The 27,837-nt window shown below is 58.3% G+C and overlaps 1 protein-coding gene across 7 annotated transcripts in view; it reads right to left on the bottom strand.

Annotated features, from left to right (window-relative positions):
* RIPOR3 (RIPOR family member 3) overlaps positions 1 to 27,837 on the bottom strand; it is a 60,178-nt gene that overhangs the window by 3,715 nt on the left and 28,626 nt on the right. For 2 of the 7 annotated variants that reach the window (XM_024559830.3, XM_045194995.3), the window contains exons 2-19: positions 19,836 to 19,954; positions 14,089 to 14,235; positions 12,927 to 13,005; positions 11,773 to 11,796; positions 11,415 to 11,468; positions 10,592 to 10,741; positions 10,379 to 10,442; positions 9,997 to 10,040; positions 9,725 to 9,850; positions 9,503 to 9,648; positions 8,605 to 8,734; positions 6,996 to 7,556; positions 4,358 to 4,488; positions 3,819 to 3,942; positions 3,019 to 3,154; positions 2,297 to 2,458; positions 1,545 to 1,706; positions 880 to 1,082 (exon numbers count right to left, since the gene is read on the bottom strand). In XM_024559830.3, coding sequence (XP_024415598.2) covers positions 880 to 1,082; positions 1,545 to 1,706; positions 2,297 to 2,458; positions 3,019 to 3,154; positions 3,819 to 3,942; positions 4,358 to 4,488; positions 6,996 to 7,556; positions 8,605 to 8,734; positions 9,503 to 9,648; positions 9,725 to 9,850; positions 9,997 to 10,040; positions 10,379 to 10,442; positions 10,592 to 10,741; positions 11,415 to 11,468; positions 11,773 to 11,796; positions 12,927 to 13,005; positions 14,089 to 14,235; positions 19,836 to 19,954 — 2,562 coding nt within the window. The other 5 variants (XM_045194999.3, XM_045194996.3, XM_045194998.3 and 2 more) reach the window with 5 other exon arrangements.

The following is a 27,837-nucleotide window of genomic DNA, read 5'->3' as shown; positions in this document are numbered from 1 at the left end:
TTTGGGGGCTGCTGGTAACCGAATGAAAAGCTCTCTTCGTGTAATACTGTTTACGAACTGCATTCTAAAACTGCTCTCTAGAGAAAGTGCTAAATCAGATGTCCAGTCCAGTGTCCAGCCTGGACGACAAGAACTGAACACAGACAGAGCCGTCCCCGTCTGCTGCCCCTCAGGCCAGAAGGAAAAGCATCTTTCTTCCCTTCATCACCTTGTTCCAATCACAGCTCTGCCCCGCCCCCCTTGGTCCCATCACCGAGGCCGAGTCCCTTCCTCTGGAAAGTAAAGCTGGCACTTGCTTCACAAAGCTATGAGCACGTGGGGATGTGCCTGGCCCTCAGGGAGCCCACGAGACTATTAGGCCCTAATACTGCTTCTCCTCCCACCTCAGGGGCTGGGACCTTAAGTCTAGAATAGCCACGGGTCCAGGAACCTAAAAGGCGGAATGAGTCCAATTTCTTGGTTTTCAAACGATCCAAACACAATGAACCAAGCAGCTACAGACATTCGTTGCAAGTAAATGAGGGTGGAATTCTAAGAAAAACATCTACATACAAGTAACATCTCAGAGACCCGGTAGATAGCGTTGCATTAGGATCACCGAGGTGAGTGAGGTGGGTGTGTGGCATGCGGTTCTGTGGGTTCCTCGCGTGGTGGCCCAGAGCCATACCCAGATCCCTCCCTGGGGCTGGTGCTACCGACGGCGTGAGGAGAGCTGTGTTCAGGTTCAGAGCACCCCTAAATCCAAACACCTTGCAGCGAATGCAACGCCCAGTCACTCACTCCTTTTTCGTATTTTTCCCGGAAAGAAAGCCTCCCTCTCCCCTCCGCCTCCCCACTCCTGCAGCCAGGCGGCCGCCACCCCCGCCCCTCATACCATACCTTCTCCCGAAAGCTCTTGTGCTTGGCTGCGCTGGCCAGGGCTGCGCTGGCCGCCCTGCACACCCGCGGAGTCCCATCCAGCTGGAGCAGTGCCCAGGCCCTCAGTGTCTGGGGCAGGGGCTGCAGCTGGCCCAGCCGCTTCCCCTGCAGCTTTCTGACAGTCTTGGCCTGCCCCGTGCACTGCAGCTCCTCGACCAGTGTTACTGGAAGAAACGGAGGAAGTGGGCCCAGGGTCCCCTCTGCGGTTGGTTTAGCCACTGCCACTAGCCACGGAGAAGCAGATCCCAAAGCAAGTGCATGTGGTCGCCAAGGCCAGTCCGGACTGACTTCAGAGGAGCCTTCTGGACTCTAGGAAGGCTTTCTAGCAAGGGATCAAATTCGCCCTGAAGATTAATATAACCCCAGCCCACACTCCAAGGATGCTGGCCAGTGGAGCACCCCCTCATCTGCAACTCTGACCTCACTCTGTGCTGGAAGCCTTCTTCCCCCAGAGCTAATCTCATCACACACACAGGCTAAAGGTGCAGTCTAATTAAGGCGGGGTTCTCAGAAGAATAGCTGGAGGGGAAATACGCCGTGGTTCTGAATAACTGGCTTCCAAGAGCAGGGACAGAGCGCTCCATGGATGTGGTCTTGAGGCCACCTGCTACCCTCCCAGCCCCTACCTTCCTTGGTGAGCTGGGCAAAGTGCTTCTCCAGGTCCGAGACGCTCTGCCTCTGCAGGTAGCTGTGAAACTGGAACCAGGTGATAGTCTGTTCTTCGGGGAGGCCGACTCCGGGGAGCAGCCCGCAGCAGCTGACCACCTGCTCCAGGAGCCTGCGGCACACTGGCGAGAAGATGCAGGGGAGGGCCGTGAGGCAGAATGGAGACTCTCCCGGGGGTGCTCCTTAGCTGGGGGGCCAGTTTAAAGGCTCTCTAAGGGCACATGGGTGGATGTTTCTCACTGCACCTCCTGTCCCCACGAGAAGGAGCATGCTCCTGGCTCGGGCGGTCTTGGAGGAGCGAGCATCCACATGGCCAGAGCCGGGGCCTGGGAATATGCAGGCCACCAAGCAGCCCGGGGGATGGATAGAGCTGCTTACATTCCAGAGCCACTACCTGGAGTAAGACGGTCACCCTTCAGCTGTTAGGAAATGCTCTGCACTCTGAGGGGGTGTCGGGACACCTTTAAGGCGCAGACATGAGGTTCTTCCTTAGCCCCTTTAAGGTTCTGGTGGAAGCCATGGAGTCTGTCCCCAGAAACAAGCACCCCCACTAATGTCTGCAGTTTCACAGACTCCTCCGCATCCCCCCAGTAACAGTCTCGCTGAGAAAGCAGACACTCGGGTGAAGCCAGGGCTGAGATGAGGCCCGCTGTGACAGTACCGAGGGCCCAGAGGCGCAGGACAGCGTCTCCCGTGGGGCGGAGGGAGCTACCTATTTCCAGTTGTCCCGGGTACTTCCCCCTGACTCGGTGCAGGAACGTTTTCTTGAGCTGGCTCAGGAGCGACGCGGCGGGGCAGGCCAGGACCCCACCGGGCGTGGTGCACCCTCTCCACAGCTTCAGGCAGCTCTTCCTGCGCGAGGCCTGCGGAATGACTGAAAGCCCAGGCTCAGACACCCGCTGCGGTGGGAGGAGCGGGCACAAGGGGCCCACAGATTCCCCCCACTGGGATGTGAGGCCGGGGCGCCGAGGGGCGACATGCAGCGTCCTTTTCCCACTCTCCATGTGACACAGGACAAGCTTCAGCTCTAAGCACCTTACCCAGGTCACCACCCACAGTCCTCATGACCTGGGGCGGCTACTGTCACCAACCTCTCCTTGTGGACAAGGGGAGGTCCCAGGGGGACAGAGGCAGAACTGGGGTCACAGCTACTGGTTGTTTGAGCTCGTGCTGGGTGCCTGGAGCATGTCTTGAGGCTTCCGAAGTGGAGGCTCCAAGGGGTGACTCACTGGCCCGGAGCCCCACAGCTGACCGCAGAGCATGTGCGGCTCACTCCAAGGCTGTGTGGCCTCCCTCCCCGCCCCCACAGCGTGTCTGAGCCCCATCTGGCCGAAGACACCCCTGGGCTCCAGTTAACTTTGGACATCAGGGAGACAAAGCCTGTCACTTCATGCCATTCTCATGAGCAGCCCCTGGTGGCGGGCGGTTACTTACTCTCTTCAACAGATGTCGCCTTGCTGACCTTCTCAAAATCAAGCACAGAAAGAGTCTCCAGAACCTGCTTCTGCTGCGCAGCTTCTTCCAGAAGGCATTCCTGAACCATCCCCGACACACTGGGGGAGGCCAATTTCTGGGAAACAGCCCACAGTGCTCCAGGTCAGCACGGACAAGCCCTCCAATGTCCGCTGTCGTGACCCGGGCCCCCACCTGCCCCGCACCCACCCTTTCTGTCCCAGGGGTTGCTCTCGGCCTGTCATCTAGGGGTCTTTGCCAAAGTGGCTGAGACCACAGGATACGGGCTGAAGCCACCAGGGGCTGCCTTTGCCACCAGAAGGGACCAGCCTGCCTGAGAGTGAAGCCAACCCGCATAGGAAAGCAGAGCGGAGACAGGGAGAGGCCCAGTCACGGTGACATTTGAAACCATGGATCCAGCTGGGCCTGCAGCCCACCTCTGAGCTTGTCAATGCTGAGAGCCAATACACTTTCTCTTTAGGTTGAGCCAGTTTGGACTGGAGTTCTGGCTTCGACAACTGAAGGAGTCACAGCCACTGCCTTTGATTCAGGACTTGGGCTGCATAAGAGCCACATGACTCTTTACTTGGCTTGGACCTCCCACAGGGGAACCTTCCCAATCTCACCGGCTCTCAAGGCTCAGGTCTCTTGCCCCTGCACCATGCTCCCCACCCCACCTTCAAGACCAGCCCTTTGCAGGGAGAACTCCCACCCCACCCAGGCTCCCTAGCCAGCTGCCCCCTGTCCCCCCTCACTCCGTCCTCCCCAGGTCCCTTAGCCACCTGCAGCAGAGCCTTGCAGACTTGGAGGTGGACCGTGAGCAGCATGTCCAGCTCGGGGGTGCCAGCTGTGAGCTCCCTGGATGACTCTTTCAGTGACGGCGGTGGGGGCAGGGTCCTGTCCTTTCTGAGTTGAATGGAGAAGAACTAGGTGACCATTCTGGTTAGAGCAGAGGCTACCCTCCTCCCTGGAGAGCTCTCTCTGATCAGAGAGGCCAAGGTGATGTCGGAGGCGAGGTGGACAGCTGCGCAGAGGGGTCAGGGAGCATGGTCGCTGCTGCGTGTCAGTTAGGTCAAGGTCAGAGACCCTACTGTTGTCTTCCATCCTTATTTTTTAAGACTTTTTAAAAAGTCCATTGCTCGGAGTAGAAAGCCCAGGGCCAGGCTGAGCTCTTCTCGTTCGCTCTGGTCCCTGGGGACCTGCTCTGTGCCACAGAGTGTGTGTGGGGATGGGAGGGGGCAGGGGAGACACAGGCCAGGAGGCTGCTAGGAAGCACAGAGCTCAGGCTGGTCATCTGGCCAGCGCTGGCAGGTGCACTCACCGGGTACCCTGGGGGCCCCCAAAGAGGGACAGCTCATGGGGGGCGAAGTCGGCGTTGAGGAAGGCGAAGCTCTCCAAGATGCATTCCATCAGACTCTCGGCCGAGCTGTGCTCCCGGCGGCCTCCACGGGGCTGTGGATGGAGCAAGGCCTGAAGGCAGCCGGATCCACTCACCCTGTCTATCACCCCCACCTTAACAGCGTCCCGCAAGTGGGTGATGGGCACGGGGGCGCAGCACTCTTCAAGGACCCTCCCGAGAGGCAAGTGACAAGACGTGGTGCAAATGCTCAAGGGAGACAGATCTGAATAGACTCAGCTAGTCACAGACACCCACGAGGACAGGGCAAGTGAAGGGAGTGAGTGAGTGGTTGTGGGGGACCATGGAAAGCAGGAGAGTAGGGGCCCTCCCCCAGGAGGTCAAGTGTTGCTAAAGCCGGCACCTGCTACTTGAGAACATGGGGCCAGTGTCGCCAGATTGTTCAGTTTCCAAGAAAAACTGGAAAGCTGGGTTTTTGTGGGAAGCCACCCTGTTTTTAAATATTGACAACTAATTTCAAGTTATTTAAAAAATATGGTGTGAGTCAAGCCAAACACCTCTTCATGGGTTTCAGAAGTGCCAGATTAGCCTGGGAACTCCAGGTGTGTGGTCTCCAGGGAGACGTGGAAGGAGAGGAGGTGGGAGGCCGCCGCTAACTGGGAGGGGACAGAGCTTCGGCACCATGCCGCTGCCTCCACTCAAGGCCTCCAAGCCTCCTGAGGCTTCCCTCCTTCAGCACCTAGAAATCCATTCCTGGAGATGTCAGTCTTGTCCCCTCGTGGCGGGCTCTAGGGCTGGTTCCCATCTCCGGGCCCACTAGCCCGGCCTTGTCCCACACAAGGCAGAGCCTAAGCAGTTGCTGCCCTGTGAGCAAAACTGGGCTCCGAGAAGTGGAGTCCAAAGACAAAACCTTGAGCAGCAAGAGAGTGATACGGCTAGCTGCAGAGATTTCCCTTCCTAACAGGAAAAAAAAAAAAGTGCACGTCTCTATCTGCATGCACACCCGGGCAACTCCCATCACCCGCACAGGTCTGCAGAGCCGCCGTGAGTGACCCTGGGTTTCTGGGTCCGGAAGCACCACGGCTCCTTGGGGAAATGCAGAAGCTGCAGGCCTCCGGCCACAGCATGCCCATCAACAGCCAGCGGGTACCTGGGTTTTACGTGTGTTTCTGTTTGAAGACGCCTCACTTCCTATGTATGGCTCATTGCCTAACAATGAGTTCAAGCCACAGCCTGTAACCCACGCCCAACCCACAGATTTTCTCCGCGAGGCACCTCACAGCCGCCTTGCTCTCCCAGCACTGGCCAGCGCTTCAGCCCTGTGCTGGGGCCGTTTACAACAGCACAATTGTCCCAAAACAAAAAGCACAAAAATGCGAAAGCCCAGCACTAACCAGACAGCAGAGTACAGTCATGCAGTAAGAGCTGAAACGACACGCAGAGTGTCACTGTGGTCCGTGAGCACGTCAGGTGACTCAAATTTTGGTCACTCTGCACCTGACAGCATCATGAGTGTGGATTTTGGGGTTAGAGGTGAATTTTAGCAAGTCGATGAATTTGCAAAAAAAAAAAAGAATCTATGAATAATGAGTATATGTTTAAATACACACACATTTGTACACACGTACATGCGGGTATAATTTCTCTTTAAAACGTCAAACTAAAAACCATAGCCTGTAATTATGTTTATTCTTCTAACTTGGTTTGCCAACAAAAGTTCCTCAAAGATGTTTAAAATTATTGCCTGATTGCGGTATTATTTTAAGATCTGTGTGTAAAGTGGGTGTAATTTTTCAAATTACAGGTGACGGGCTGTGTGCACGCTGACAAATTGTTCTACATAAAAATGCTGTAAGAAATAGGAAAAAAAGTAACTACTTATATTATTTTTTCTAGAAATCTTCAGGCAGATCCTTTTCAAAAACCACAGCAGTGATAAATGGGGAACTTTTTTTTTAAGTTCCTGGATAGAAAATGAAAACCCACTTTTTTCCACCTGCGCTGATTGTAGCGTTGGGTGTGGGGAAGGGATAAAACGAAACGAGTTTTTATAGGGAGCTGTTATTTCGGTGCCAGTGTGTATCCTACACAAAAGACATGGCTTTATAAATTAATTGATGTATAAGTGGTGCTGGTGCGATACATTTTATTTTACATACATTTAAATGTATGCAAACCAAAAAAATAGGGTAATCTGCCCAGGCCAGCACCTCTGAGAGCCACATGAGAACGGCCCCTGGCTTCCTTGTCCAGGAGAGGTTTCGGCGTGGGGCGCCTTCCACAGCGCCAGCTCTGACTGTGAGAATGCCCCAAGTTTGGAATTTTAAGGCCAAGCGGAAGCCTCACCGGCTCAGGTGGGATGTGGGAGGGGGCTGGGCTCTGACTGGATGAGGAGCAAGTTATCCACTCTGAGCCCCGACTCCCCCTCAGGCCTCCTCCCAACCCGATGAGGGCTCTCACTTGACAGGTGATCGAACTGCGGCCCAGAGAGGAGACATTGCCCACCCAGGCCATGCAGAGGGCAGAGCGGGGTGCCGGCCCAGGCTGGCTGCCCCCAGGGCCCACTCCCAGTCATTACACCACTGGCAGAGCATGTGCATACCTTCAGCCGGTCCCTGAAGCTGAGGACCTGGTACTCCAGCTCCCGGAGCCGGGGCTGGGAGGGGCCTGTACACCTCAGTAAGTCCAGCACCTCCTGCAGGGGCCTCTCGAGGCTCACCCCAGGCCCATCCACTGTGTCCCCTTCATTGTGCTCTTTCTGGCTGCCGGGCATCGTATGGCTGTGGAGTGGGGAGCCCCGTGGCAGGTCAGGGCTCTCTAAACCCAAATTCCGCCAGCCAGGCCGCTCCACGAATGAGCCTCCTGCCAGGTGGGCCATGTCTGGCAGGAGGCCCACGGATGGGGGGTCCTCCTGGGCCTCTTCAATGGAGGCACTGGGGCCTATGGCCAAGGGCAGGAACCCCACGTCTGAGGTGGATGCTGATGTGCTGGTCTCAGTGTCTCGGGGGTCCTCGGAGCTGAAGGAGTCCATCTCAGGCAGCTCCTGACTCCGGCTGCACAGGCTAGGGCCCCGAAGGTCGCTGTCGGACAGGTAGCTGAGGATGGAGGTGGCCCTCGGACTGCCCAGCAGCAAAGCCTGCTGCGCTGGCTGCTGCAGGACGGACTGGAGGTGGGGACACAGGACCATCCTCACTGGCCGCTCCGGGGACCACAGCGAGGCTCTGCCCGCCACAGACACCCCTGCTGCATGGACACATTCTCTGGATGCCAGAGTCAGCTGACTCGGTGGTGCTGATAGCGCCCTGTAACCTCTCTGCTCTTACCCCATTCCCCCTCTGACTCGTTAGTCCCAGGGGCCTCCTTGCTCTTTCTCATACCCACCAGGGTCATTCCCACCTTCCCACCTCAGGGCCTTTGCACTGGCTGTGCTCTCTGCCTGAGAATGTTCTACCTCGTTTCCTCCCTGAGGGCGCAGTCCCCACCTGACCTGGAGGAGAGCCTGGTGCACAGTTTTGAATGAGTGAAGTGAATGAAGGAAGGAAGGACCTGCCCTGCAGAACACAACAGGGGCCCACTGTATACAAACAACAGCAGCTAATCGTTAGATTAAGCCTTTGGTGTTTACACACCCTGTTCTTAGGGCCTTCGTCCTATCCCGTTTACCCCTCCCACCTCTAGCCCTCCAGTGCATCACGAGGTTAAAAGGGCTGCTTTGGATTAAAAGATGGAGGACAAGATGTGTTTGCTCCCAGGTGGCATCAAGTATCTCTGGAAGGGTAAGGAAGAAGTGGGCAACAGCACTAGGGAAGGGACCAGATCCCTGGAGGCCACAGGAAAAAGATGTTTTACTGTGCATTATGTCAAGGTATTACCTACTGGAAACATACTCTGTTTAACTTTAAAACAAAAAAATTGGAGGCCAAGTCCATGGCTGGGGGGATAGAACCATCCAGCAGACCTTATTCCAGGCATCCTGGAGAACCAGCCAAACCTAGCAGCCCCCCCAAGAATAGAGGAGCCAACATCGAGGAAGAGAAAATACAGAAAAACACCCAGGATAACCCAAAACAAAGGAGGCTGAACCCAAAGCTTGCTACATGGAGAGGTACAAGGCTGCCCAGCCCCGCCCCACATGCCGGCCCCTGGGGAGCCCCCCCCACACCAGTCCCAGCGTGAGTCCACAGCATTTCCGTCCGGTGTGGCCCACTCACCAGGTAGTACCGCTCCCGGAAGCTGGGGGTGCTCGGGGGTGTCCAGTTGTACAAGGAGCCCTTCCTGCTACCCACAGAGAACTTGACCGTGGGGCTGGGTGACACCAAGAAGCTCTCAGTATCAAGTGGGCTGGAGGTGAGAACAGAAGGCCAGGGTGTCACTGGTGCCTGAGGAGGCATTCAAGCACATCCAGGACCCAGGGGACTGAAGAGGAAGGGGAGGTCCGGGAGGGGTAGGGCCCCGCCTGGGATCACAGGCAAAGGCCAATGACTCTAGGTCCACATTCTCAGCCTTCTTGGAACCGTCTCTCAGACACCCACCACCCTGAGGGCCCTTAGCCAGAGGTCAAGGGACAGTGATTGACCCCCCCCAACATGTGGGAGATGCCCCCTTCAGAGGTCCCTCCGAGAAGCTCAGCAGGCCAGCGGGAGACACGCAGCGCTGCTGTTTCCTGGGTAAACCACGTCACCACCCGCTCAGATTCCTCGTCTGTAAAGGGCACCATCCTAGAAGGACCTCTGTGTCAGTCCCAGTCACAGGTAAGGCCTGGACACCAAGGCCTTACCTGCCCTGCCCTTGGAGCGGGTAGGTCTGGATGCCGCCCCCACCCCACCTCGCAGAAACCTTCTGGCTCTCATTTGCACACAGGCCTGGCTAGAGGTGTCTGGGGCCCAGCCCAACCCCCAGGGCCTGTGGCTCAGTGGCTGCAGGCACCTGCCTCCTGGGAGGTGAGGGCAGAAATGCCCACGAGTGGGTGCTAGGGTGTGGTCAGGACACCAGGGGGAGCCAGTGAGACCCAGCATGCTGTCACTCTGGGTGGGCACCCCTCCAGGTGGGAATTCGGGGCTGGCCCTGGGGAAGGGCAGCAGGGCAGGGAGGGAGGCTGACCCGACTCACTTCCACAGCACCTCCAGCTGCAGCTTGATGGTGCCCAGCTCTGTGATGTCCACCACGATGCCCTGCGGCCGGGTCATGAAGAAGTCGGTGATGTCACATGTCACTACGCCCACAGCCAGCGAGCTCAGGCCACGCAGCTCAGTCACCTGCGGAGTGAGGAGGTGCAGGTGGTGTCTAGCTGAGCCTCTGGAGGCCCTGGCCTTGCCCCTAGGCCCCACCCACCTTGATCTCAAAGTTCTCGTGCAGGGCAGGGATGAAGGCCTTCTCCTCCTCGTCCCAGGTCTGGCTGTCGTCAGACTCGATTCGCCCCTTCAGCCTCCAGCGCTGGCGGCCCAGGCGCATGAGCACCTGTGGGCAAGGCCCAGGGAGGGATGGGTCAGCTGCCCCAGGTGGAGGTCCCCCTTGCCACCTGCATGGGGGCCCTCCCTGCCAGCTGGGACCCCAAGACCCCCAAAGGCCTGGAGGGGAGCCCTGATCCTGGAGGCTGGCCGTACCTCATACTGGTCTCCTGGACAGAGGCGTGCGTAGCCCACCAAGCCTAGAACACAGAGGTGGGCTGATCTCTCTCTGTCTTCCTCTGCCCCTACCCCGTGTTGGGCCCTCACTGGGGGACCCCCGCCCCCAGCCTGAGTCCGGGAATCAGACTCAGAGATAAGCCATCGTGATGGACAGTGGGCAGGTCTGTGCCCTCACATCCAACTCGGAGAGAGAGTGGGCCCTGCCCGAGGTCACATGTCCCAGGATGGAAACCCAGGGCTGGGCCAGGATCCCTGAGTTCTGACCCATGTCCTGCCCTCAGCGGAAGTCCCAGGGCCCTCAACAGGGCCTAGCAGCCTGCCGGGTCAGGCTGCGGTCCACCCTCCTCAGCGCCGTTACCTTTCATCCTGACGTGGAACTCGCCCAAGTGGGCCTCCAGTGCCCCCTCCAGGAGCCACATGTCCTGCAAAGCCCCATACAGGACAGCTGAGCACTACCCCAGGCTGAGCCTCAGGCCCTGCCCCACAGAGGCCCGTGGGCAGAACTTCCTTGGCACCCCCAAGGCCGGGTCTGCGCCCCCGCCCTCTGGAACCCCCACAACGGCCGGCCCACCTCAGTGCACTCTTGCAGGCTGCGGCCCAGCTCCTGCAGGCTCTCTCGGGAGGCGCGGCTTGGGGGGCACCTGGAGAAGGCACGCTGCATGTTGGAGGCGCCGTCTCGCAGGCGGCACTGGATACAGTAGCCCTCGTAGAGTTCGTCCACCTGCCAGGGGCACGGGATGGTGGGAGCTGCCCAAGCTGAGAGCAGGGGCCAGGCCCAGACACACCCACCGTCACTCACCCTCTGGGAGGGGCCACCCCTTCACTAATGTCCCCACCTAGCCCCTGATGGTGGTCACAGCCTGCACTCGTCCCCCAGCTGGCAGCCCATTGGATGTGAGCCCACAGGGTCAGGAACCATGTCTGTCTCACCCACTTGGTGTCCCCAGCAGCTGGCAGCAGCTGGCATACAGTCTACACAATGAAAGCTAGTGAACTGGAGATGCCACCACAGCCTGTCCCCTCTCCCTGACTGATTCGTCACCAGTAAATGGGACAGGTGGGTTTGGGATGTCCTGCCCACCTACTGGCCAAGCAAAGCAAGATTACAGAAGGATTCGCAGACTTCGGACCTTAAAGGACTTGCTGTGTGACCTTGGGCAATCCTTGTCCCTCTCTGGGCTCCCACTCTCCCATCTCTACGGTGGGGTGCTTGGTCTCAACCCTCTAAGGTTGAATGTGAAGTCTTTCTGAGCTCAGCCCCTGCAGTTCCAGCTCCCTTGAGTTTCTCCAGCTACTCAGCACCCGGAGAGCCCTCCCCCTGCTCAGAGGGGGCCTGCTGGCAAGGACAGAGGCTGCCCCGACCCCACCCTGAGACACCCAGGAACCAGGCTGACCTTGCTGATGTGAAACTCCATCTTCCGAATGTGCCTTTCCACGGAGCGCGTTTGCTTCTCCCAGAAAAAGAGATGACGCTTTAAACGTAGCTGGACCACCCACCAGCTCTTGCCACCCTCCTTCAGGCCCGACACAGAGAGCTGGGCTCAAAGCCAGGCCAGCCCCTCACCACCCTTGAGGAAGGCTCATCCCTGGGCCTCAGTGTTCCCATGTGTAAATTGGGGAGGACCCCAGGTATTTCTCCATTAGGATGGCCAGAGGATGGAATGTGGGAAACAAAGATGTTATTCCCATCCAGCCAGGTCCAGCCACGGCCCTCCTTGCTCACCACGTGCAGAGAAAGGAAGTTTCACTCACCTTGTCTAGGTCGTAATAGAAAGCCTGTGGGGGAGGAAAGAGGGTAGGGAGAAGGTGTCAGGGCTCCGGATGCTCCCCTAAGATCCGTGAGGCTACATCCCAGGGGCACCTGAGCCAAGGACAAAAAGCTAGCAGCCACTCCATCCTCTGAGGCCCAGGACTTCAGCCATGACCAGAAGTGAAGTGGGGAGAGGCACAGCACCACCCGAGAGGTCAGGCAAAGCCAGACTGCTCCATCCACGCAGGCGCGGAGGGGGGTGTCGCCAGAGAAAAACATATATTGTCAGGGTGGCGAGTCTTTGTATAAAGCGCTGGATAGCATGTATTTCAGGTTTTGCAGGCCAGGTGGCCTCCGCCACGGAGGCATGAAATCGGCCACAGACTACATGTAAGTGACAGGCGTGGCCCATGTGGACGAACGTAGTATTTCCAAAAGAGACCCTAGTTTGCCCCGTAGGCTAGAGTCCCCATCTCGGAACCTGGAGGAGTTTGCGCAAGGGTGGAGGTCCGCTGGGCGGGAAAGGCAAGATGTGGAAGAGTGTGCGAGCTCTGGGTCCACGTCCACAGCTATGGACCAGAGCCCTCTCCGTGCACTGGTGCGCGTGTTTACGTGATCACGTGGCCCACAGAGAAACGTGGAAAGATAAGGGTCAGCATTAACCAGAGTGGCAAAGACATGCAGGAGGGTGTCAAGCAGAAAGGAACAATGGACTGAACTCCCGCCCCCAAATTCTGTGTTTGCCCATGTGCGGATGTATGCGGAATTGCACACATGGGATTATGGGATTAAATACCACGTAAGGAGTCAGGAACGAGGAACATTCCCAAGTCTTTGGCCACTGCTTATAAACGGGGGCCCCTGAAACAAGCACCTCCGCCTACCCACCTGCCTTACAGTCAGTGGCTTCTAGAACCAAAGAGAGAGAGTGGAGGTGGGTCCTCCCATGGGTGAACTCTGCACCATGTTGGGGATGCTGGGGAGCTTCCCACCAGCCTCTGAGGTTAAATTCACCCCAATATAAAGCAAGTCCATTCCTTAGGCCTCTGAGCTCCAGAGATTCAGCCCCATGATGCAGGCAAGGGGGTTGGGGAGAGTCTATCTTTGAACCCTGGCCAAGGCTGCCCCAGTGGAAAGGGGCGGGGAGGGGTCTCACCAGCCTGGAATTCCTGTGGGTGTCCTTGCGGCTGCCTGACAGGTAATCCAGCTCGGCCTGCTGGATGTACAGGTGCTCCCTGTGAGGAGAATGAGGAAGAGGAGTTGGAAAAGGAACAAGACGAGAGAAAGAAACGGGCCCATGACTGGTGTTCTGGAGTGCCGGCAGCCACAGCCTCCACCTGGACAGCAGCTGTGGTTCTCAGAGGGCAGAGGGCAGACTGTCCCACCCACCAGAAGCCTGGCCCCATTCGCTGGGCCTCCAGATCCCACACCCTGTGGGTCGTGTGCCCCGCACTGTGAAAAGTGGGGAATATCTCGGTAATCCCCACACAGCCCATGAACAGGTTCCACTCTTCTCAAACCCGTCTCAGAGGTGGGCAAACTGGCCCTCGAAGATGCAAGTAACCCAGTACAAGGTCACCTGGCAGGGAAAAGGCTGGACCCAGGCCTGGAACCAGGCAGTGGCCTCTGGAGACCAATATCTCCCCCCAGCCCCAGGGGAGGCCCACGAGAGCAGCACCCCCTCACGGACAAGGGTAGGCGTGCTGCTGCCTGGCTGCCTGGGGCCGAGCCCCGGCGAGCGGCCCGGAAAACCTGTCCTGGAAAGCACAGAGAAAGCCATGGCCTGGGACATCTCACATTGTGTTTTCCGGCCAAAGAGACTCAGACAAGAAACCTGAGGTTTGGACTCAGGATCCAGGGGGAGAGTTTCAGCATAGATTTGCTGGGTCACTCAGGAAGGTGACTCACCCTCTCTGGTCCCATTTATACCACTATCTACGAGGCACTGCTTACTCAGAGGTTTGGCCCCCCAGGAAAAAGAGGGCGCTGTTGACTCCAGACAAGTCTCAAACAGGCGGTCCTACGGGAATCACCAGAAGCTGTCCTGGGAGGTGAGCACCTTGGAGATAGCTGTCCCCCCTTCAGGCTCACACCCCAGCTTCCTCTCTGCACCAGCACCAGGTGCATCATGGGAGGAGAGTGAGGGATGCCTCCTGGGTGGGGTCCTGGGCAAGTGGCTTCCCATCTGAATGAATAACCAGGAGCTCCCTCTGTGGCCCTTCCAGACCTGGCCATGTTCCTTAGGGACAGACAGGGAGGGGCAAGCAGGCGAGAGGCCATGGAGTCCACTTGCAAAAGGCCATGCAGCCTGTCCTTACTTGAGGCCTCTCTTCAGAGCTTCGAAGACCTTCTTCACTTGCTCCGTCTTGGAGTCCAGGCAAACAGACCCCTTCCGCAGTGTGCCGTACATCTTGGAGGGCTTCGCAGGTACTCGGGGCCTCACTGAGTTCCTCTGGATGGACTTTCTGTGAGAAGAGATGGAGGTGGTCAGAGCAGGGGTCCAGGTAAAGTGTTTCCCAGGGGCAGGCACTCTGGGGACAGCAGCAGGAGCTGAGTCCCACCCTGTCGCCACCAAGCTGCACAATCTCAGGGAAGTTGCTAAGACTTCCTGGGCCTAAGGTTCCCCATCTGCAAAATGAAGGCTTGGGTTTTAGGATTAAAAGGATACTACTACTAATAACAACAACCTGATAAGAGAAATTAGCTTGCACTGAGAAACACAGCCAAGCAGCCCAAATGCCAGTGCTCTCTGTTCAGCATGCTTTGGCAATGCAGGCAAAGCAACGTGGGAGGCCAAGGCATAGCCCTGTGGAGCACCTCAGCTTGGGACCTTAACCAGCCAGTCAGGAGCAGGTGCAGGATTCCCAGGGTCCTCCAACTCACCTGGAGGACTTAGACCCAGGCTGCTGACCGCTTTCCCCGCCCCGGCACCCCACCAGAGTTTCTAATTTGTCAGTCTAAGGTGGGGCCTGAGAATTTGCATTTTAATGAGTTTCCAGGCGCTGGTGGTGCTGCTGGTTTGGGGACCGCACTCTGAGCAGCACGGTCTTGGGGGAGTCACCATTTCTGCTTCACCCAGGGGGTGCCCTGTCGCTAGAAACCCAGCTCTGCATCTCCTGGGGAGCCTCTACAGTCTGCCTGCTGCATTTTTAAGGTCTAAAATCAGCATAGGACTAGTTCATTCATTCAGACACTCACAGAGCACGGCTCTCCCTGGTCAGGCACTGCAAAGAAGGCCAAGCGGCCAGCATCTCACCCTCGAGGGTTCGCAGTCCACCAGGAAGGGGTGGGGGGGACTGCTGTCCGGAGAACCAGGTGGGGGTGGAGGAGGCAAGGGGAACACAGCTCCTGCTCCTCCGGCAGGCCTCAGAGAAGGGCCCCTGGGCCACCGCCATGCCCTGGTCCCCCGGAGACCCAGCAAGCGGCCCGGCTGCATTTCCAGCCCAGCCAGATGCTGCATGTTCCACACAGAGACGCAAACACCTGCTGTTGATGTGACAGAGAGGAGTCATCCTGGCTACCCCTGCTGGCAGGCCCCACGACCCACGGCTCCCCTCTGTGGCTGCACCGCCACAGTACAAACCAACATGCTGGAAATACAGCCCCCAGGGCCTAGTCTCAGGCTGCTGCAGCACGGAAGGGTCTGGAATCGCACCCTGGCCCCTCAGTGGCCTGGCCAAGTGGGTAGGACACAAACTCCTGGTCAACTGCCCATGTTCAAATCCCAGCCCCAGAGGTCACAGACAGTTAACCGGGGCCTCAGTTTCCCCATCTGTCAAAGGGGGATGATAAGAGTGCTTGCCCTGCAGAGTTATGAGGTAGTCATTCTCTCAACAAATATTTGAATAAACACCTACTGTGCACCAGACACCACTTTAGGGGATGGGGGTACAACTGTGACTGAAACAGACAAGATCCCTCCCTGTGAGCTGCCGAGCCAGCTGGGAGGGGACCATGGGAAGTGGTCCCAGCATCAGCTACAGGGCCAGGTCCAGGGTGTCTCTCCAGCTCCCCCGCTTACAAGCTGTGTGACCTTGGGCAAATCATGGAACCTCTCTGTGCCTCTGTTCTCTCATCTATGAAATGGGAGCCACAGCAGGTTTGCCACGAGAATCATTCACATGAGTTTGTAAATGTAAAGGGCTTCGACAGTGTGGGGGAAGGGTAAGCGCTGTATGTGTCGAAGTTAGATAAGTTTTTAAAAATCATACATCGGAGAGTGCGCAGTCGTAAGGAGAGAGGCAAAGGCGGGATGATGGATTTAAGAGGGCGAGCAGGGAAGGCTCCCGCAGTCAAGTAACACAAAGGGACGTGCAGAGAGCACAGGGCGCAAAGCCTCTCACATCACCAGTGCTCATCCCTTGCTGCCGTGGCTGTCACTCACTCATTATGAGACAAGCGACAGTTTCCAAAGGCCAAGAAGGGGCCGTTCACCCTCCTCCCTCACCCTCCCTGAGGCCACCTCACCCACCTCTTGGAATAGACCCTCCACAAAGTTGCCATCGAGGGGCAGCAGAGAGGGGCAGGAGAGGCGAGGGTCCCTGGCAGGTGGGCAGGCAGGTGGGCGGGCAGGCCAGTGGGGTGGGTGAGCAGCTGTGAGGTGGGAGCCACGCTCACCTGCTGGCTCCCAGGGGCCCACCGTCGCCAGCAGGTGTGTGCCCTCGGCCAGGCCCCACTTCCATCTACCTGGAGACCTCGCTGCTCTGGCCGCGCCTGGAAGCTCCCACTCCCCGGGGAAGTTCTGAGCCCAGCGCTCTTGTCTGAGTGTCGACAGGGCAGGTGAGGCAGGTGCTCTGGGGGCTGGCCCAGCTGGGGCAGGCGACGCGTGAGCAGCCTCCGGATGGCGAAATCAGGCTGCAGGCTGGCCCTGTGTCACAACAGCCAGGCCGGGAGCACCCTCTGGGACGGATGTTTCACCAGCTCGATGAGGACTCAGTAAATATTCAACAGCCCCTGGCATGCCAGACAAGATTCCAGACGGTGGCGTGCAACCCACTGGCCCAGCCCTCACGCGAGGCTGCGGGGGCAGTCCTCCCGCCCGGCGTTGTGGGGAGAGACTCTCTCCGAGGTCGTGGTCTGGGGCCGCTGCAGGGCTCCAGCCCACACCTCGGTGGGACAACAGCGTCAGCTAACCTTTCCTCCTGTGTCCAGCGGTACTAGATGGGGGGGCTGATGGCAAACTTGGATTCAGCCCTCGAAAAGGTCGGACTCTGCTCTGTGTGCACTAGCCCATTTCTCCTGACACGCTCTCTGCAGTTCCCAGAGTCTGTGGCTCCACAAGCACAGGACAGTGTGGGTGCCTTCACTGTGAACTCTCTCTCCAGCCTCCTCTGTTGGATAATCAGGGGCTGCCACTGAGTTCTCTACCCCACCTCCAGCTGGACACTGCGGGGGCTCCTGGCTCAGGAGGGTGCCCTGCCTGACAGTCCGGAGGAGGGGACACCTGGCTGAGGAGCAGCAGGAAGGGAGTGAGAGCAGCCATGCCTGTCAGTCAGGGCAGAATGGGACAATGTTAGGGCCTGGCCTCCTCTTATCCCTGCCTTATTATATATGGCTTACTTAGAGCAGCCATTCACACCTTAGTGTAAATTTCCCCCACCAGGTAACTTCCCCAAGTGAATTCTTTGATTATGGAATAAAAAGCCATGTCCAGAGTCACAGGGGTTTCAGGTGCCAGAGCAGGGGTAGGACAGGGGACCAAGGGGCCATCTACCCCCCCAATCTAAGTGGAGCCCAGCTCTCCCACCCTGCGTCTAAGGTTATTTTGCCTGACCCGTACCAGCCGCTCGGTGCTTGGCAATGGGGCTGAGTTTCGGCCTGGTTGAATTACCTGGGAAATAAGGCCAGAGGTGAGGCCTGAAACCCAATCCAGGCCATCCAGCCCTGGAGCCAAGGGTCCAGACCCCTGGGAGCTGGACAGAGACAGGATGTTGTAAACAGACGTGCTTCTTCCCTATCGTTGTGGGCAGCTCCTTCCTCACCCAGGGGCCAGGGGACTGCAGAGGCTGAGGCCAGGTCGTGGCCACGCAGGGACCGCAGAACCAGCCAAGGCCAGGCATCCTCCGGAAATCCCTAAAGGGGGAACAGACCCCCAGGAGAGGGAGCCCCCAGGACAGTTACAGCCACCGGGGGCCACTTTCTTGGACTGGCGTGTGGATGTTGCCTCCTTGCTGCTGACCAACAAGGCCTAGTGTCTGGGGTTGGACCTCGTCTATTCTCTGCCTCCCAGAGGGCTGATCCCAGGAATCTGGGAGGTGGGGTCAGCAAGAGGCTGGGGGCCCACCTGGGGGCACGCCGACCAGAGTTCCCCATGGGGCCTGAGGGGACATCTCCCATGGGTGCGGGAAGCCCAGAGGCCCCGAAAGGCCTGACAGGAGGGGAGGTGCAGGCAGGACCGGCTATAGAATTCGCGAGGCCCAGGGCAAAAGAAAGCCCAGAGTCCTCTGCTCAACACAAGGAGTTCTAGATGGTGGCAGCAGAGGGTTAAATCTCCCGGAGGGACCTGTGCCAGTCTGCCGGCCCCTCCCTGCTGCCAGGTCACAGGACAGAGTCCCCACAGTGCCTTTGGAGGGGACCAGCTCCATGCCAGGGCACCGAGCTTGGGAGGGTCACAGCTGTCCTTAGCAGCCCTGATTACAGACCAGGGGGGGGGGACCCGGATGAAGCTGAGGAAGAGGCAGCTCAGACATGGGTCATTCAGTCAAGAAACAGTACCCTTCCCCAGTCAGTTTCCACTTAGCCTCTCAGCAGCGTTTAGGGAGGCCTACTGTGCGCCTCCTCACAGTGGCCCCCACACTTTCTCCCCCCCGCCCCCCCGCCGGAGGCTGGGGTCGGAGGCTGGGGTCAGGGGCCTCCTCCACGCAGCCCTCCCTCACTGCCTGCTGCAGTTCCTCCCCCGCACTGGCTGCAGCTGCATCCCTCTTGGCTTGCTGTTTGCTGCCCTGGAGGAGGGTGGGGCCTGGGCCTTTCCCGGGAGCCTGGGCCTGGGGCTGGCCAGAGTGGGTGCTCCGCACGTATTTGTGGAATGAATTGGGGATTCCTAAGGGTGCTTCCTGCTGGGGCACCCCGGGATTTCAGCCCTGAGACACACTTCCAGGCACACCTCAGAGCTGAGCAGCCCAGGGACAAGGTGAGTGAGCTGGGAGGGCCTGACCGTCAGGCCGGGTGTCACGGAAACCTAATGAGCACCTGTTAAACAGAGGGAAAGTGCAATGGGAGGGTGAGGGCCTGGTCCAGGGCCCAGGGGTCCCCCAGGACAGGGCAGTGAAGTGGATTAAGCAGGAAGTGGCTGGGTGAACAGTGGAGGAGAGTTCCGGGGGAGGGGACACAGCTCCACGTGGTGAAACACAGCGCCCTGGAGCCCGGGGCCGGGCCGGCTTGGGCTGCCGGGCAGTGGCCCCTGAAGCAGACCCATACCGTCCCCTGGGGGGTTGCCTTCAGCTGGAGGAGACACCTGGAGGAGCACTGGGATGGGGTTGCCCGTCTCTGTCCCCCCAGAAGCTGCTCCTCCTCCTTTGAAACCGCCCACAAGCACCCGCTGTGAGCCAGTGTGTGCTGCTGCCAGCCATGCGCCACCTCATGCTGCCCTCATGACAGCCGCGTGAGAGGGAGGGACATTTGTGATCCTTGTTGCCCACATGATGAAACTGAGACTCAGAGGTGAAGTCGCTTGCCCCAGGTCACAGGCGGGAGAGGTGGCCCCATTTTCCATTTTCCCAAACAGGAAGAGCATTCCGTCCTAACCCCACCCCCAGAGCTAAGTTCGGACTCTGAGTCAGTCGGGCCAGGCCCTGTGACATGGGTGGCCCTCTACCTCTCTGAGCCTCAGTTTCCCGCTCTGCCAAGTGGGCCGGCCCGGTAGGTTTCTCCCAACGCCAAGACTCTCTCTCTTGCTCTCTCACGCACACACACACTCACCACGCACCACATGCCACACACACTATCCTGGGCTGTAGGCCCAGCAGGAGAGTAAGCCTCAGGGTCCCTGGGGCAGGAAGACAATGTCCCTGACGTCCCCACCCAGCCCTGGAATGAGCCCCCCCCACACCGCACCGGCAGAACTTACGCGATCCTGCGGCTCTGTGCACTGCTAAAGCCTGCAAAGGAGGCGCTCCGGCCCACGACGCCCACAGCCCCCGTGTCCCCAGAGGACAGGAACCGCACCCTCACCGACATGGCTGTCACCTGCAGGGAGAGGACAGGAGAGTTAGCATTGCATTGCCACCTGGTGAGAGCTGACAGAGGCCTGGCCACCCTCCACCATGGCCTCCAGGGTCCTTACAACTGAGAGGGGGCAGCTGGTACCGTCCCCAGCTCACAGAGGAAAAAAACTGAGGCTCAGTGAGGTCAGGGAACCTGCTTGGGAGGAGCTGCAGGGAGCGAGGTTCGAACCCAGGTCTCTGTACTCTGTGCTCAGTCTCCCGATGCCTGAGTACTGCTGCATCCTGGTGCTGGGGGTGGACAGCGCCTCCTGAGCCCAGCTCTTCTCCACTCCCCTCTGCTGCTCCTCTCTGCCAATAACCCTTACCCCCTCCACGAATCCTCGCTGAGCACCTACTGTGTGCCAGGCACAGTGCTGGAGACACGCACTGAGCAAGACAGGCAGAGGTCTTGCCCTCCAGGGCTCCCAGTCCTGCAAGGGGGCCAATGAGCCAGGGGACAGGTACAGTAGGGAGCCCATCAGGAAGTGGTGGGGAAACCCGGGGTTCCTTGACTCAGCCATGGAGGAGGCAACCAAGAGGCAAGAAGGAAAGGCTGAGGAGAAGAGAAGGGGCAGGTCAGGGGAGGGGAGGGTGACTGAGCAGAGGGAACAGCATGGTAAAGGCCTGAAGGTGCAGACAACATGGTGTAATTTCAGGGGGTTGGGGCGCGGCTCCAGGCGAGGTGAGAGAGGCCCACACAGCGCAGGTCATGACAGCCTTGGTAGCCCCAGAGAGGACTTCGGCCTTGCAACTGGGCCAGGGTATCTGGGAGCCACAGCAGGGTTTCGAGCAGGGGGTGACAAAGCCCAACTCCCACGAGGCCAGCCTGCTGGCCTCAAAGGCTTCCAGAGGTGCCCGCCCCATTGCCCTGTCTCTGACCCAGGCTGCAGTGAGGCCAGCCGAGAACGCCGGCTGTCTTCTCTTTTTTCCAAACCATCCTAGACTGGAAAAAACGCCAGTACATCCCTCGGGACCATCGCCCGCTGCCTTCCAGCATGGACCATCGGAAAGCTCTCCTCCCTATCTAACCTAAATCTCTGCTGCTACAGTTTCATACCTTACTCCTCAGCCAGGGCGGAGTCAGGCCAAACCTACAAAAAGGCCCCGCCCCACCAACTCCCTCACATTCCTGCTGGCGAGGCCCCTGCTTCCGTGTCCCCTTCACCCCCAGCTGAGTCCAGTCTCCACACCTCTGCTCAGGTGGGGCCTCGGCCTGGAATAATTTTCTCTTTCAAGCCCCATCTCTCTGGTGCCCAGTCCTGCCTTTTTTTTTTTTTCTTTTTTCTTTTCTTTTTTTTTTTTGTAGGGAGAGGAAAGGAGGGAGAGAGAGGGAGAGAAACACAATGTGTGGTTGCCTCTCGTGCATCCCCTACCAAGGACCCAGCCCACAACCCAGGCATGTGCCCTGACTGGGAACCAAACCCACGACCCTTTGCTTCGCAGGCTGGTGCTCAATCCACTGAGCCACCCCAGCCAGTCCTGCCTTTGGTGTGTCAGTCCTTGCCAGGGGCTCCAGAGCCCTCGCTCTGAACGCAGCAGATTGGTGCAGCCCCCACAAGCTGCCCTCATCTTGTGCAGCCCCCACTCTGCCGCCCCACAGGCAGCACAAAGCAGAAAAGCCAGACCCAGGCTCAACTCCCGGCTGTGACTGTGCCACCCACAAGCTCTGGGCCTCAGCTATCACAGCTGTAAAAGGGCCAAGGGGCCCATGAGCTGAGAGCCCACCGTGCGGGAGACCCTCGGAAAGAGCTGGTTGTCTCTGGGCCCCTGCTCTGACCAAGACCCCTGCCCTGGCCGTGAGGGGCTGAATGGAGCAGCCAGTGGGTGACTTCCAGCCCTGACGGGGGAAGCTGGTGAGCGCATGCTGAGCGCCCATGGTGTGTCGAGCCCCAGCACCAGGGACTGACACCTGCTGTGAGTCCATGGACAACACAGCAGCACTGTGCACAGACGGGGAGGCTGAGGCAACCTGGTAATGGAAGCGTCGTTTACTGTGGGCTCATTATTATGCCAGCCCTGGCTAAATGCTTTATGTAAATTATCTTATTAAATCCACACACACACACCCCCTCAGGCCAAGGTGCTGCTGCAAACCTAATTCAACCACAGATGAGGAAACTGAGGCTCAGCCAGGGGACAGCATTGGCCCAGGGACCCAGCTCGAGAGCGGCAGCACTGGGTTTAGAGCCCAAGTGTGAAACACTGGCACCTCCCCGTGTCCTCGGTCAGGTGTCCCGGACCCTAGGATGTGCCCCAGCCCCGCAGGGAGGTCCCCACGGCCCCCACCTGTGCTGTAGAGTCTGTTGTTACCTTTGCAGGAGTTTTGGTAGCGACAGAGCAGCCACGGTGGGAATACTGACACCACCACGTCAGCAAGCGCTACAAACTAGGCTTCTTCCCTGCTGATCAGTAAACCTGCATCAGGACCGCCTGTCCTCTCTAGGTTCCTGCTCTGGGTGAACCTTCTCAGGCTGCTTGACCCTCCCCCCACTGCCCCCCAAGGTCAGAGGTGGAGACCTGGGCTCTGGAACCAGCCCGGGGCGGGGGAAGATTCAAAACACACCTTTATGGGAACAGAGGACAGTGACCGAAAGGCAGAGGCCACGTCCCCCACTTCACCTGGCTGTGCAGCTCCAGGTGCAGGCAGGGGATGAGGAACAGTGAGGATTTAAAAAGTAAGCATTTCCACTAGGTGCCCTGATTGGCAGCTTGGTTTGTGGGGGCATCACCATCCTGATACCCCAGGGTTGCGGGTTCGATCCCCAGTCAGGGCCCATACAAGAAGCAACCAATGAGTGCATAAGTAAGTGGAATCACAGATCGATGTCTCTGTCTCTCTCTCTTTCCCCCTTCCTGTCTCTCTTTAAAAAGAAAAATCCATTTAAAAGTTTAAAAACAAAAAAACAAATTTCCCCAACGTGCCAGACTCCAAGGGCAGACGAATGTTTTCCGCAGACCACCGGAGAGCAGGCCGCACGGCCTGTCACGGCGACTCGGCCGCTGCCTTTTCAGAGCAGGAGAACCACAGTGGGTACAAATGTGAACACGCGTGGCTGTGTGCCGATAACATGCTATTTACCACAGCAGCAGCCTCTGATGGGTGAGCCTGGGTAGCCAGCACTCCACCTGCTACCTGTTCTAAGGGCTTAAAACCTCATTTAGCCCTGGCTGGTGTGGCTCAGTGGATTGAGTGCCGGCCTGTGAACCAGAGGGTCACCAGTTCAATTCCCAATCAGGGCACATGCCTGGGTTGCAGGCCAGGTCCCTGGTTGGGGGTGCAGGAGAGGTAACCACACATTGCTGTTTCTCTCCCTCTCTTTCTCCCTCCCTTCCCCTCTGTCTAAAAATAAATAAACAAACCTATTCTTTTAAAAAAAAAAAAACACCTCATCTCATTTAATTCTCCCCACACTCTAGGAACCAAGCACTATTATTACCCCCATTTTGCAAATAAAGAAACCCGAGGCTCAGAGGAGAGGAAATGACTCATCCAAGGTCACACAGGGAAGAAACCCAGGAGCTGGGATTTGAACTTGGGTGTGATGGGCTCCACAGCCTGGCCACTTCATCCCAGGCTGCACTGGCTTCCCAGGAGCCGGCAGACAACATGCACCCCGGTTCCTGTAAGCCAGACCCAGGCTGAGGGGAAGGCAAGGGCCCCAGCTTGTGAAGGGGACCTGCCAAGCTGGAAGCATAGCACTGAAGGGTGGCCTGGGAAAATCAAGCCTCCTGTCCTGCAGGCTGCAGGCGGGAGGAGGCCCGGTGCCTGTGGGCCCGAGTCAGCCTCCACTGCTGTCTCGTCCAGCCAGAGGGCTGGAGATGGGATGGCCGGGCTGAGACCCCTGGAATCTCAGGTGCCCTCAGTGGGCAGCCCCTGACCAGCCCCAGTGAAGGCTGGTAGCCTTTGGCCAAGAGTTATATTCCTGTTTAATCATTGACATAGGACAGGGGCACTGACCACAGAGAACAGAAGCGGGGCAGTTGGGGGACTCACTCACCTGCAGGCCCCCTCCTCCCACCTCCCCTGCTGTGGCTGGCATTAACCCTTTAGCTGCTGGGTTGTGGGAAAGCCTGGGAAGAGACAGGCCAGCAACTTCGCTGGGCCCTGGGAGAGGGGAGAGACCCAGAAGTCATGCAGGTCCCAAACCTTTGGCGGCAGGCCGGACTGCCTCTCTCCGAGTGTCCCTCGCTGTCTCTCTCTGGCCTGGCAACCCGGGCGGCGCTCACTGGCAATGCCACTGGGGTGCAGCTGGTGGGCGCAGGGAAGACTGGCAGCTGAAGGGGCTTCACACACAGCTAGCTGCTCCCCAGACGCTGGGCACTGCCCAGGGCCTCCTCCCCCAAGGTGTGGCTGGAGGGAGCCGGAGCCGACTCCACTAAATCTGTCCGGCTCACTGCTGGCCAAAGCCACCCACCCGCCGAGGGAACCTGCAATTTCACCTCGTTTGGAGGTAGGGCTTCTAAATTTAACCGCTGGGCTCCCAGGGCTGGGTGGCTTTTATGCCTGAGCCCCTCACTTAGGGCCCTTTTACATCCGCTCAAATGCCAGTCAGGGCTTCGTTTGCTTATAGGAGTTTCCAAAATAACCCCTTTGGTTTAGCATGAAAGGAAATGGCAAAATAGCCCAAGATGAGGAATGTGCGTTTAGACACGAGGCCTGGGCGGCCCGGGGAGGCCTGGGCGGCCCGGGGAGGCCTGGTGGAGTCCACAGTCTACAGCCCCTGGGCCCTCCCTGCCCAGCACAGGCTGGGGAGGGGTTCTCATCCTGCTCCAACTCAGACCTTCAGATGCATTAAGGACCTGTCACCTGAGCGACCACAGGAGGGCACAGGTAGGCTGTGGTGCTGGGCTTCACAGCACACCTGTGCCGGTTTCACAGGTGAGAACATGGGGTGCAGCCACAGATGGCCAAAGGCAAGGCAGAGGTTGAATTACCCATGGCTCGGCCACATGGGGGACATTGGTGAGGCCACCAGGAACATGACGTTGAAGAGTAATGACGTGCAAAAATGTTCAAATAGATGTTGGGTAAAAATGAGCGAGACGTAAACGATAGCCACCAGAGTCTCAGTGTTAACTCTGAAACAATGCCTCACATGTTCTGCAATGGACATGCATCGCTCAGAATTAGGAAGAAAACGTTAATTTGAAGAAAACAGAGAGCTGGATCCAGCTGTGCTGGGCCGCACAGTAATGAGGCCGCGAAGCTGGCTCTGCGGGACTTTTTATCTAGAGAAGGTTGCTTTTCATGATGAACCTGGGATCAGAGGAGAAACTTTCCTCTTAAAAAAAAGTTTTTTTTTAAGGTTCCCAAATACCGTCTCCAGTCCCAGCGTAGCGTCCTAACTCTACTGGGGTTTTCACAAGGAAGACAAGCCTCGTGGTTTCTGGGGAATACCCACAGGGTGTTTTGATTTAAGTGGCCCCATCCCTGCCCTGATCACCAGCCACTCCCTCCCACCACCAGGTTGGCCGGGTCACTTGGAAGTGACAGCTACTCTGCAGGGAAGGAGCATCTTGCGCTGCCATGGGGGCGGGGGGCATGCAGCGCGTGTGTGTGTGTGTGTGTGTGTGTGTGTGCAGGTGCGGGGGATGGGGAAGACGCCGGTGCTGGATGGAAAATCCATCTAGGGGTGGAGACCACAGCTGAGCTTCTGGGACACAGGGGCAGCAGAATCTCCTCCCAAACGTTGACCCCACTGTGGTCTGTAGGACCAGGGATAAAAATGGAGCAGGGCAGGAGGGGCTGAGGAAGTGAGGGTGACAGGAGAGGCCGTGCGGAGAGACCCCCAGTGAGGGCAGGGTCAGGTCAGCCTGGTCGCTGTCCCAGGTCCAGTGCCTCTGTTGGACGTCCCACACCGAAGCCAGTCAGAGCGCCAACGACACCCCACACTTGGACGGCGCTCATGGCTGTGCGGCAGCGTCTCCCCGAGGACACGTTGGGCCGGGGAGTTCTTTGCTGCTGGGTCGGCCTGTGTATTTCGCAGTGTCCTCACTGGATGCCAGGAGCTCTGCCGGCTCTGGCTGTGACAACCAGGAAGGTCTGCAGATGTTGCCATGTGTCCCCTGGGAGGAGGAACCAGCTCCCATGGGAGCCACGGGCCAAGGCAGCTCTGCCAGTCTGCACGGAGGGTCCGGGGAATGCCTTCACGCGTGTCACGGAGCATTTCTCATGGGTGAGAGGAGTCATACAGAAGCCACCTTATTCGGCTGACCCCAGGCTCTGCCCCAGGCTTCCCCCCTCACAGGAACAGAGGGTGGGAGGTGGGGGAGCTGCAGGCTGGTGTGGCAGAAGGGGCGCTGGGCCTGCACATCACAGTGGGCCTCTGCCACCCACCCTGCACACACATGCATGTACACACATGAACACACATGCACAGGACACGGACAAGGGTCTGGAGGCCTGAGACTGGGTACTAGAACTTGGCGAAGAGGCCTGGGCTCCTCCTGGGGGTCTGTTTGCTCTAATGTGCGTTCTATGTGAGACCCCCCTCCAGTGTAACCCCCACCTGGCAGCGAGGAGAGACCCAAAGACTACCTGCCCTTTTCCTCCAAAAGAGCCCGATGGTGCGGGAGCACTCACCCTGGGGTGGGGAGCTCAGCACAGGAGGGTTTAGGGTTAAAAGGCAGGTGGGCTGAGCCCCGAAGGCCACCCCGGCCAACTACTCTGCGCTGCACAAACCACCCAAATTCTCCAGAACGTCAGGGACACGGCCCCCCCCCCCCACCCCACACACAGCTGGACCACAGAGCAGCATCTCTCTACACATCTGCCCGAAAGGACTGAGAAGGAACCCCACCCCCTCCTGCTGTTGGGCTCCTCTCGGCCAGGCCCGGAGGGCCCCGGGGCACAGGGCCCATGAAAATGCTTGGATTGGTTTTATCCTTGGAAGACGAAACCATGAGCCTTTAGGTCAAAGGGGATATTTTATCATATAACATTGGATATATTAATATTTATATATTAATGGATGTATTTCTTTACAGATGCCCATCTTTGTATCAATTCAGTCATAACAGGCGCTATTTAATACTTTTTATGAAGAGTCCCATGAAGTCCAAGGTGCTTGGGGCCCATGGAAGTCATTGCCCTTGGCCTTCTCCCAGCTCTGCTCCCCTCTGTCTGCCTGCAAACAGCCCTTCCCCGCCAGCCCCCCTCCCTCCCCAGCACCCTCTCCAGCTCCTTCCCACCCAGGTCTTCGGGAAGCCCTTTTGGACTTCCATCCGGTCCTTTCAGCTCACCTCCCCCTCTCCCTACTCCCAGCTCCCTCTGGCCAAGCAGAAAGCAGCCGAGCTGAGAGTCAGGCCAGACCTCTCTGGGGACCCCACTTTGCTCATTTAGTCCTCACTGAGATGTGGTGCTGTGGCGTCCACCTTGTCCCATTCGGGCCCTTGGGGTTGAGGAGGCCAAGTCCGGGTAGCCAGGCCAGCGGCCCAGGCTCTCAGCCACAGGTCGGCGAAGCGGCCAGGGCCCTCAGACAGGAATCCTGTCTGTCCCATTATGATAGTGCGACTCCCCCACCCCTGCCAACCTGGTGCCTTGGGTGGGGGGCCTCCCCTCCTTAAAGAGTCTGGTTTCTGCCCTCACATCTGCCTGCCCTCCTAGTCCACTTTCCACCTGAGTCCGTATTGGGCCGGGGGGCGGGGGGGGGGGGGGGGGGCGGGGGCGTTGTCGGTCCACTTCCATTTCCTGATTCCTAACGAGATGCATGCGTACACTGTCTCTAGAATCACCTCTTCAGGGATTTACATATTCTTTTGTCCGGTTAATCTAGATTTTTCGTATTGATTTTAAGGAGCCATCCATAAAGCCTGGATGGCAATTCTTTCCCAGTTTTCCGCCAGCCCCTCGCTCCCCTTTTAACT

Source organism: Desmodus rotundus, chromosome 6 (genome assembly GCF_022682495.2).
Source record: "Desmodus rotundus isolate HL8 chromosome 6, HLdesRot8A.1, whole genome shotgun sequence".
Taxonomy (NCBI): domain Eukaryota; kingdom Metazoa; phylum Chordata; class Mammalia; order Chiroptera; family Phyllostomidae; genus Desmodus; species Desmodus rotundus.
This window is presented reverse-complemented; position numbering and strand designations above follow the sequence as displayed.